We start from the raw sequence: 11330 nt of genomic DNA on the forward strand, positions 1-11330 counted from the left end.
TATCATCACCCAGATTTGTAACAGGAACTGAAGTCTTTTTATCCTCATCACTCAAGCAGAATCCAAGCACGTGCATGCGTGCCGTTAGATGAAATCCAACGCTTCAAATCGATCCACGTAGCTAGTTGTATGCTCCCTTCTCGTCTATGCACACCCGCACACAAGCAGCGTCCCAAACCTTCGCTCGTGTCATTTACAGTACACACGTGTCACGTTTCTACATATATTTCATGCAAGTACCATCACGCCTTGACGGCGGCGTTGGGACCGGCGGCGGCAGAGGAGAGGCTCTCGAGGTGCCTCTCGACGACGTCGAGGCCGCAGAGCTCCTTGACGTCGGCCATGGTGGCCGGCACGTCCATTTGGAACGTCAGCGGCGAGCTGGCCGAGAAGTCCTGCCTGGCCGCCCTGATAGCCTCCCGCATCGCGCAGTGCACCGACGCCGCCATCAGCAGCGGCGGCTCGCCGGACGCCTTGGAGGAGAGCACCCGCTTCTTGTCGCGCGCGCTGGTAAGCAGCTCCACGTTGAGCTGCTTCGGGATGGTGTCCACCGTGGGGATCTTGTACGTCCAGGTGCCGTCGTTCACCACCAGCCCGTCCGCGTTCGTCGTGTACTCCTCGTTGGTGAAGAACCCAACCCCTTGCACGAATGCGCCCTCCACCTGATCCAACAATCAAAACTGAATTCAGATTCCAACGATCTTCGGCGACACCAAGCAATCATGTAGCTGTGCCGATCGGCGGCGAGCTCACCTGGCCGAGGTCCACCGCCGGGTTCAGGCTCTGCCCGCAGTCGTACACCAGGTCGCTCCTCAGGATCGTCGTCCCCCCAGTAAGCACGTCGACTTCAACCTGCAATTCGGGCAATTTCTCAATCAGAAATGAATATCCCTTGTTGTTATGATTTGGCGATCTTTGGACCATGGATCATGGTACCTCGCTGACGGCGGCACCGTAGTTGATGTACTTCACGAAGGCTGGGTCAGGCTTCCAGTACGCCTGCGCCGACAGGTTCACGCTCGCCATGGTCGCCTGGGTAATCAAGGCCTTCCATGGCACAGGCTTGCCGGACTTGGACTCGAGGCTCTCCTTGATGGGCTTGAGCCGCTCGACGAGCGTGGCGCACGACAGCCGGACAGCCTCGCAGCTGGTCTCGGACGTGGTGCTCCCGCCGGTGAATCCGCCCTGGATCATGCTCAGCGTGTCGGCCTGGATGACACGCACCTTGTCGATGAGCTCGTCGGCGTCGGAGCAGAGCTCAACCAGCCCGTACGCGGTCATCTGCTTCACCTTGGTATATAACCCCTGCCCGATCTCCACGCCACCGACCTCGACGGCGATGGACCCATCGTTCATGATGGACACCTTCCCGGGCGTAGGCCGGAGCCTCACCTCGTACGTGATCGGCACGCAGGAGATGCCCCGCTTCTTCCACCTGCTCCCGCCGTTGAACCGCTCCACCGCGGCCGCCCTGCTCCGATACTCCGGCGACGAAGCCAGCTTGTCGAATATTTCAACGAGGCTGTACGTCGAGGCCTCGCCGGCGGCGTCGCCGTAGAACTTCGTGAGGCTCTCGAAGCCGTGGAGGTTCTTCCTCCGGACGGCGTTGGTGTCGGCCGCGAGCGCCGACGCGACGTGCTCGATGATGGCCTCCGCGATGAAGCAGCCCTGCACGTCCCCGGGGCCGCGCATGGCTGACTTGGACGAGACGTTGGTCTTGCACACCTTGACGTCCAAGGCCAGGGCGCCCCAGTTGTACTTCTTCAGAGCACCGACGATGGCCGACGGGAGCGCCGGGCTCACATCCGGCGATATCCCGGCGTTGATGCCGAGGTCGAGGTGCAGCGCCGTGAGCGTGCCGTCCGACTTGAACCCCACGTTGTACTTCACCTTCATCGGGTGCCGCCCTCCTGCCATGATCATGTCCGTCTTGCGGTCGAGGTACATCCGGACTGGGCGCCGCAGCTTGAACGCTGCAACTGCACACGCGCATGCCACCTGATAACACAAACATTTCCTCCATGGTCACAAGATTGTACTCCCTCCGTCTCAATATTCTTGTCTTAGATTTGTCTAGATACGGATGTATCTAATACTAAAGCGTGACTTGATACATTTGTATTTAGACAAATCTAAGACAAGAATTTTGGGACGGAGGGAGTACAACTTTTTGTTACTGTAAACCTCTGCTTGAATGGTTGGGGCTTCCACTTACATGGCATCCTTTCATTGCCTTCCCGCCGAAGCCGCCGCCAACTCTTCTTGTGACGATGCGAACATTGTGGTACGGAATGCTGAGGCAGTCCGCGACGACATTCTGCGTGACCTCGGGTATCTGAGTTGAGGCATAGACGGTGATGCAGTTATCTTCGTCGGGGACGGCCAAGGCGGTCTGAGTCTCCATGTAGAAGTAGTACTGTGATTCAAGTTTCACCTGTTGAAAATTGATAATGATGTGATGTAATGATCCTTGTCTGAAACTATGAATATAGACAACATCCTATTACTAAACTGAAGTATGTACCTCTCCTGATAAAATCTTGTGATCAGCTTCAGACATCCCTTGCTCGAAATCCCCAACTGGCTTAGGAGCCAAAAACGGGGGAGGATGGAAGTAGCTGTCATGTTGGATGGCATCCTCTATTGTCAGAATGGGCGGCTCGAGATTCTCGGTGCTATACTCGATGACGGCTTGCTTCGCCGCCATATAGGCGTACTTCTGTGTTTCAGCAATCTGATCCATGGCAAACCAAAACGATAATAATATGGTCAGTTCTATCCCTGAAAATTTTGGGTAAAACATTACAGTACTACTGGTTGTGCATTTTTTCTGAAACTGAGTTCAAGTGGTTCAGAAGTAGGTACCACAACGCCAACGTTTTGACCAGCAAATTCAGAAACCGGATCACCGAAGAGCGCTTCGTCTCCTAGCCCCGGGAAGCTGGATCCAATATTCCTTCCACCGGCAGGAATGTCCTTTGCCGAGATAACCGTGATGACCTTTTTTGAAGCCAGAGATGATTTGAAGTTGACACCTTTGATATGGGCATGAGGGTGTGTGCTGTAGATAAATGCTCCGTAGAGGCAATCCTTGGGTGCTGGGATGTCATCAACATACACAGCCTCCCCTGAACAAGAACCAAGAATATTGTCAACTGCATGTTTCAGAATAGAAACTAGTGTACAATAGCAGAGGAAACATAGCAGATGGTTGAGCATTGATTGGACTAATGTACAATGAACAAAAAGAACTACCAAAACATACCAGAAGCTTGTAGCTCGGCCCCGGCTTTCGTTGTCGGCTTGCCGACAGGTTTATATTCTTCAGTGAAAACCAGTTCTTGCCTTGAGCGGATCGGCAAATCATCGCTGGCAACCTTACTTTCCTTTTCCAGTGACGACGCGCCATTACCATTCATGGTTCCATTAGTAGATAAACCATTGGTAGTAATAGCCTTCGCCGGTTCATTCAGGTTATTAGCAAGTGAAGACAGGAAACTGAACAAGAAACTGACAGCCAAGCTGACTCTGTACTCAGGGTGTGTGGTGCCTTCTGACGGCGAGATAGCATCTTTCAGCAACCGAACCGCTTCAAGTATCACAGATGCACTCATTGATTTCCCCTTCAAGAATTCCTCCACCTTCCAAGCCCGTGCCGCGTGATTGACACCGTAGGCGCCGAACGCGAGGCAGATTTCGTCGACGATGAGCTCCCCTGATGCTGCATCCCCTGAAGTCCTTGCCAGGAATGCAGAATTCACATAGGACACAGCATTGCCGAACGGTCTCGGTGCTGCACGAGATGTCTCGAAGATGACATTGTCTGAACCCCAATCCGGGACAAATATGCTGAGCAGTATGGTCTTGGCGTCACAGGGAGGCTGCTCCAGAAATTCCTCCAATGTGAGGCACAGCATTTTGGAAGCCGTCTGGATGGTGACCGTGGAGCCGGCGGCGAGAAGAACGGTGGCGATGTCCGATGGGAATTGCAGCCGCTGCGCCATGATCACGTTCCCGCCGACGGTCGCCGTGTTGCGGACGAACGGCGAGGCCACCTTGCTGAGGTGACCGGCGATCTTTCTGAAGACCGGAGTGCCATCGGAGAAGACCTCGATGGCTTTGGAGATGGACACGGCCGCCCCGATCTCCACCCCCTTGCTGCTCCTGTCGATGACGGAAAGCTCCGGGATCCCTTTGATGTCGATGTACTTTTCGTACAGGTCTTGATCCTTGTACACTCCGGCGCCGGTGTTTGACGCCACGATCTTGACTGAATTCCCGTCGAACCAGTTGGAATCGAAGAGGCTATGGAGCTCCTGGATGCTCCTGGGATGGTACCAGCCGTCCTCGCCGGCGATCGCCGCCGGCACATTGTTCGTCTGCTGATCAACGGAGGCCTTGATCTCGGACTTTAGGAACTCCGGGAAGGTGCAGACGGCGCCACTGGAGTATTCCGGCAGCTTGCCGACCTCGGCACGATCAGCGCTTTTCTTCCAGAAGGAGTTGAGCCCGAGGTCCTCGAGGTCGACGTCGGCGGCGAAGCTCTTGCAGGCGTCGACGATGGGCCTGTAGCCCGTGCAGCGGCAGAGGTTGCCGGAGACTGCGTGCTCCGCCTCGCACGACGTGAGCTTGGAGAACCCTGGCGGCGGGGCTGGCTCGCCGGCGGCGCCGGGCTTGTCGGCCTTGACGAGGGCGGAGAAGATGGACATGCACATGCCGGGGGTGCAGAAGCCGCACTGCGAGGCGTGGAAGCCGGCGAGGCGCTTCTGGACGGGGTGGTAGCCATCGCGGGTGTTGCCGATGCCCTCGCTGGTGGTTACCGAGCAGTGGTTGAGGCTGCCGACGAGCGTCAAGCAGGAGCTCGCCGAGAACTCGGTGACCTCGTCGGTGGCCGGGTCGTACTTGGAGATGAGCACCACGCATGCGCCGCACCCACCTGCACGCAGCAACGTGACGCCGTCGTTAATTAATTAGAAACACACCAGGCTAGACGAATCATATAATGAGAAAGAACAATTCCTTCAAAAACATAAAAAATATATTTGCTGAGTGGAATAATTTGCTCCTGAATAGAACGAACAATTTGCTGAATGTAAAAATAAGAAGAAAAAAAATAAACATGTACTCACTCCGTTCCTAAATACTTGTCTTTCTAGACATTTCAAATGACTACTACATACGGATGTATGTAGACATATTTTAGAGTGTAGATTCACTCATTTTGCTCCGTATGTAGTTACTTGTTGAAATGCCTAGAAAGACAAGTATTTAGGAACGGAGGGAGTATATGTTTGTGTTCTTTTAGATGTCTGAAGTTTCATGGGAAGGACAAAAGTATTGTGACCTATCATGTCTCTATGAAACGTTTGCACAAAGATAGAAGAAATGAATTATATCTTGACATCTTATACTCCCTCGGTCCCATAACATAAGAGTGTTTTTGACGGTATTTTAAGATTTCTTTTATGGTTTAATATTCATGGAGGCAAGTGGTGGAGCTATCACCCACAACAAAAGAATGCCAAGGCCACGACCAAAAGATGCACATATTTAGCAGTTGACATATTGTACATTTGTGTATGTATTATACCGATTTGAAAAGCATGTGTTACTTGGGACATTTTTAATTTGAGTCGTCCAAATCTTTTAATCCAATTTTGTTAAGTATCTATCCGATGGTTGTGAACAATTGTCACCTCCCTTGACTATGTTAATCATTGTCTCATAATTAAGTACTCCCACCGTAAACTAATATAAGATCTTTTAGATCACTAAAGTAGTGATCTAAAAGATCTATATTAGTTTATAGAGGGAGCACTCTTACTAGTTCATTATGCATACTTGAAGTTGTTTTTTCAGTACTTAAAGAAATTGTTTTTTATGTGATACTTTTCTTTAATAAAATGTCGTTTCTTTTGCTTTCTTAAAAGGGAACGTATGCATTTAATATAAAAATTGATGATTATATTGTTTTTGTTTATTTATGTATGTTAGCTCATTGTACTTTGCATCTGCACCATTACTATTCCACCAAAATAATGATGAGTTGGTGTAATACTTTTGATCTAAGTTGTCAATGATACTTCCATCGACGGCTCCCGGTTTAAGGTGAACAAGACTATTTCTTAATTCCATAGTCATGGCATATCTAATCTGTACTAATTCACTCTATGCGGTTTGTTACGGATTACGATTACTACATGTTCTTATATTATGGGACGGAGGGAGAGTTTCTCGTCAAATTTTGTGTGGGGAGCCTGCCTATATGGTCTGATTAGTGGTCTGTTTTCCTAAAGTCATACTCCAAGTATATTATATCAATATAAGAAGGACACGCATCTGGTACAATGATATGGGCCAAAGCATGCCACCGAAAGTCTGAAACACTGTCGCTGTATATGTAGCAAACTGATACGCGTGCCAGAGTTTTCTAAAGATGGTTTGGTTAGCTGCAGCATATGGGACCTGACCACGTAACAACAAAAGATAAATAATTGCACATCGGAGAATATATTAGGTCCAATAATTTGGGATAGGTTAGTTCGCGCTGCATGCATGCCTGCTCCACTGGGAGAAAAGCAGATCGGCAGCTAGCGTATCCGGCCTTTTCACTCCATCATGCCCGATTGAAGTGTAAAGTACCAATGCTTCGGCCTAACTTGTTTCAAAAAAAAATGCTTCGGCCTATCATTTTCTTAATTCTATGTTATCCCGAACTTAAAGTGAAAGATAGAAAGTCTCCCACTTAGCATCGCTAGTGAGTGCACTTTGTAAAACTGCACGCACCAGTCAGTTCATCAAAAATCTTAAGCTGATGGGAAAAAGTGGGCTATGCATTTATACGTCAACACACTTGAAATAACCTCTTTGATTGGAGGTGCATCAAAGTGTTGAGAGCAGCTAGCTGGAAGGTGCAAGGAACAAGTGCCCCGACATGAATAGTTGTGGACTTGTGGTGCGTTGATGAATGAGCTAAGTGTATAACGATAGCTGGCCAGCCAGCACCAAAAGAAGAGAAGAAACATAATGTACTCCACACGGATATGATGGGTCCTGGCTAGGGTCGGTATGTGCCGAGGAGGAGAAAGCGATGAGCCATCGACATTTTTTGTGGTTCGTGATGAACGAGCGGTAGCGCTGGTAGCTACGTACCGTAGGTATGGTATTAGGGAGTAGCAGAAAATGAAGAGAAGAAGCAGCACCGATGTGGTTGATGGCCCAAGAGTGGGTACTGTGGATATGTCTATGTATGTATGTGCCGTGGTGCCTACGTGCACGTGTACAGAAACTCCTACCGCCACCTATTTTCCATCTCCATTCCTGTGTGTTTCGTGGTTTGATTCCATACGCCTACGCGCGCGCGTGTGGAGCGCGTGCGTAGAGATCGACGACGACCAAGCGATCCAGGAGCAGGAATCCGGTCGGTCGGTAAACTGAAAACGATGGCAGATCAACTCCCATCGACTCGTCGGTTCGAGGGCTTTGGGCTGTTCATCCGAATAAGATTCTAAACGATCGAAACTGCAAGGATTAAACCGAGCTAGCTAATGGAGTGGAGGGCCGGCTGGTGGTGCTCACCTTCGCCGCAGCCGAGCTTGGGCCCCCGGACGGGCGTGCGCGTGCGGAGGAACTCCAGCAGCGTCGTCGATGGGTCCACGCCGGCCGCCTCGCGCCGCACGCCGTTCACCGCCAGCACCACCCGCTCCCCCGCCGTCGCCGCATCCTTCCCCAGCGACCCCATCTCTCTCTCTCTCTCTCTCTCTCTCTCTCTCTTCCACGACCCACAGCTTCGTCCTGGATCCAGGTGCACCACTCAGCAAGTGCGCCGAGGCCGGTGGCCATACCTCTATCCTTTATACGGGGGCTTTGCTAGAGGATCTTGGCTACGATTAGTTGCTAGCTATGCAGAGACGTTGGACGGGGGCAAAGCGACGGGAGATGGCGTGGGCGTGCGCTCAGCGCGCACGTACTCCGGTTCACGTGGAGGCCGGGGAGAAATGGGCGCGGTGGATTTGAGATCGGCGATGGATCGTGTGCGCTCGGTGCAACGGAGCGATCGAGGCCGATGCACGCTGTATGGGTACATTGCATGTGCTATGATGCTAGCTGCTCGTCAACCTTTTCCGCTCTTGTACTAGCAGTACTCCTACTCCACTCTCTAGCCTCCACGCAAGCGATCAAACGGATGGGAAAGGTGATAATAATATTTAGTATGCCAAGGCGTGAGTAGCAGGCAAGATTTGCTTCATTTTGCTCTTGTTTGTTTATGCTTTAGAGCGGCCTGACTTAGCAAATTCGGTCCCTCAAACACCCGGGGACGCGTTCGGACGTGTCTGTGGACATTGATCGGGCACTTCTCAATTTAGGTCCTCCATATTCATACTCCTCGTATCTGATATCTTATATTCCATTACTCATGCAATGTAAAGATAAATTACATAGGTCATTGCATAGACCATGAAACGGGGCTACATATGCACATTCCGATCACCAAAGATCACAGACGGATCTCCAAAAGCTACTCAAAGTTCACATAATCCACAAACGACAACTAGAGACATAGATAACTAGAAGTTAACTAGGGAGACGACAGAGATTCGCCACTTTCTCGCCGGGTCTTTGCCCTTTTGATCGCCAGTGTAGCTGTAGGCGTCGGCTGCAGGTGGTTGATCATCGGAGTCATCGGCGGAGGAGCTGTGGTCGTCGCCGTCTTCGTCGGAGTCGTCGGAGAGGACAATGAGCCCCTTTAGTCGCCAGATGAACATGTCCTATTGCCGCTTTATCTTAGCCAACCGAGCCGCATCTGTCGCTGCCTCATTCGCCTCGCGCTCCGACTGCTCTATGGCAAGCCAGCGTGCCTTCGTGTTCTTTCACCGTAGGCGACGAGCGTCCGTCTCCGCCATCATGAGGGACCAGTGGTAGACCCAAGTGAGAAGCCGCTCGTCCTCGTCGGGCTCCACCAGCATCCCGCGGTGGCAGCACATGGACTGCAACGCAGCCTGCCTGTCGTGGAATTGTCACGGCAGATGTCCTAGTGTGAGGACTTAGTCGTGGAGCCATCGCGTTGAGGTTAGCTTAAAGGGGTTAATCAGGACAAAGGACATGGAAAATTTATACTGGTTCGGCCCCTTACGATGAAGGTAAAAGCCTAGTCCAGTTTGTAGTTGGTATTGCTAGGGTTTCGACGAGTAGGGAGTGAATACGCTTGACCCGGCTCTCGATCTGTTGTTTCTTGTCCTAAGCGCCGCTAGGTCGTCCCCTTATATACACGGGTTGACGACCTGCAACCCTCAGAGTCCCGGCCGGCTTATACAACGTATCCGGCTCGGTGACCTTTCACATATGCCTTACAATACAAGTTTACATTCATGGCGGTTTATACTCATAGGCCTTAAGCCGCCTTTGGGTCTGGGCCCTCTACTAAGCCTATCTATGAATCACCATGTGACCTTGGGCTTCATTGTGATGAATCTTCATAGGGTTGACCCGACCCCTCATGTGCAGGTCATACCTAATAGTTATATCCCCAACATTAGGCCCGAGGTTGATTTGGACTTGTTCATGTCAACCTTCAAGACTTAGAAAAATCCTTCCATATCCGCTGCAAAAACCTTGTAACCCGCCATGATGTCATCTTCCAAGAATTTCGGAAACCCGCCACGAGGTCATCTTTAACGAATCTTTATCTTAATGTCTTCCCGAAAGTCAAGGCGTCCAATTAGCTGGATAACTATCATTTGGCCTCCTCGTATTTCGCGCCTGCCTGTTTCCTGTCTCCTTATAAATAGGACCCGAAAGCCATCTTCCATTCTTCTCCTTCTTCTTTCTTCCTCCTTGCACCGCGATGTCCTGCACGAACCTCGCCGCCGTCGACCTCTGTCTCGACCTCAACTCCGGCCGTTGCATCGCCCTGAGCAGACCAAAGAACCGCGATGCTACTCCGCTGTTCTACCAGCTCCAGTAAGCCTTTCTTTGTTCATCACCAATCTGTCGTTAGGGTTTCGTCGGTGTTCTTCGGTGTTCATCATCGTCCTTCTTTTCCTTTGTTTAGATCCACGTATTAGATCCAAAAATATGGAAAGCTTATGCGGTGGTAGTTTTAGCACTTGTTTTAATACTAGATCACATCCCCACCGTGACAGGTCTCCTCTAGGGCTTCTCTGTTTTTTCGACTGTCGCCTTTTATAGATGAATTTATCCTTTTTTCTAAACAGCGGTAGATCCAAATTTGTAACCTCCATCTGCGGAACTTGTTTGTCTCAGTACTTAGCCAATGTTGCTTCCGGGAACTCTTTGAACATCTTTAGTCTTGGCGGCTTACCCTGCCGACTTATCTTTTCTTTATATATCATTAGCCCTTGCTTAAGCTGCCATTATGCACTATAATTGTTTAACTTGCAATCCCATCAACTAATTTGAACCGGCCAATTATTTTCTTTATAGACTGTCCTTTCATCATGCCGCCGAAGACGATGACAACTTGCAACTGGGTTCCTTCCACAGTCACCAAGAGTACTTTGAAAGATTTTGTTCAGCAGAGAAGAGTGTCATGCATTACCGTGTTCCTGACCCGGCTGAAGAGAGACCTCAGCCAAAAGATGGTGAAATTATTGTCTTCACTGATCATATGAACCGGGGCTTCTCACCGCCCGGCTCAAAATTCTTTAGAGATGTTCTGCACTTTTTCAAGCTTCATCTGCAAGATATCGGACCCAATTCCATATCAAACATCTGTAATTTCCAAGTTTTCTGTGAAGTTTTTCTTCAAGAAGAACCTACTGTTGAGCTCTTCAGAGAATATTTCTACCTGAACAGCCAGAACGAATATACCAATGGTCCCAGCTTGGAACTTGGCGGGATTTTGATTCAACGCAGACGAGATGCCATCTTCCCTTTAGTAGTCTTGCCAAGCCATCCCAAGGACTGGAATCAAACATGGTTCTACTGCCAAGACACCTCACCGTCTGATGAAAATCCAATGCCGGGTTACTGTGCTGATCGTCTTGACGCCAGATACCAACTCCCTGATAAACTTATGGCCGCCGTACGCAAGAAACTTGTCCCCAAAATCCGAAAAGTACAAGATTTGTTAGGAAATGGCTTGACCGGAGTTGACTTGATCCGTTGCTGGGTCGCATGGCGGATCATACATTTAAGCCGCCGATCCGACTTGATGTGTTCATACACCGGAGGAACTGATGACCCTTTATGTCATAGTTCTATGCGTTTGACTGAAGAGGCCATTGTTGAAATGGCAACCACTCTTGTCAATAGCAAGTATGAAGACTGCAACATAGTAGAGTTGAATCCTTTCTGCAAGCTTAACCCGG

The 11330-nt window shown here is 50.3% G+C and overlaps 1 protein-coding gene across 1 annotated transcript; it reads right to left on the bottom strand.

The window, feature by feature from the left end:
* On the bottom strand, window positions 1-7878 carry LOC123105344 (probable aldehyde oxidase 2). Its single transcript, XM_044527403.1, has 8 exons — window positions 7579-7878; window positions 3266-4936; window positions 2866-3128; window positions 2525-2734; window positions 2216-2434; window positions 937-1998; window positions 754-852; window positions 1-662 (listed from the first exon to the last, which is right to left on the bottom strand). Exons 1-8 carry the CDS (start codon window positions 7739-7741, stop codon window positions 243-245), a joined length of 4107 nt encoding a protein of 1368 aa, XP_044383338.1. The 5' UTR covers window positions 7742-7878; the 3' UTR covers window positions 1-242.
* Window positions 7879-11330: the final 3452 nt, after the last annotated feature.

The sequence above is a fragment of the Triticum aestivum genome, chromosome 5A (genome assembly GCF_018294505.1).
Source record: "Triticum aestivum cultivar Chinese Spring chromosome 5A, IWGSC CS RefSeq v2.1, whole genome shotgun sequence".
Lineage (NCBI taxonomy): Eukaryota > Viridiplantae > Streptophyta > Magnoliopsida > Poales > Poaceae > Triticum > Triticum aestivum.

Excerpts from the sequence above, each read along its gene's own strand:
- LOC123105344 (XM_044527403.1), bottom strand. The coding sequence starts at position 7,741 with ATGGGGTCGCTGGGGAAGGATGCGGCGACGGCGGGGGAGCGGGTGGTG. Across the intron at positions 3,129-3,265 it reads GGCCGAGCTACAAGCTTCTG|GGGAGGCTGTGTATGTTGAT; the intron begins GTATGTTTTGGT and ends GTTCTTGTTCAG. Across the intron at positions 2,735-2,865 it reads GTCAAAACGTTGGCGTTGTG|ATTGCTGAAACACAGAAGTA; the intron begins GTACCTACTTCT and ends GCCATGGATCAG.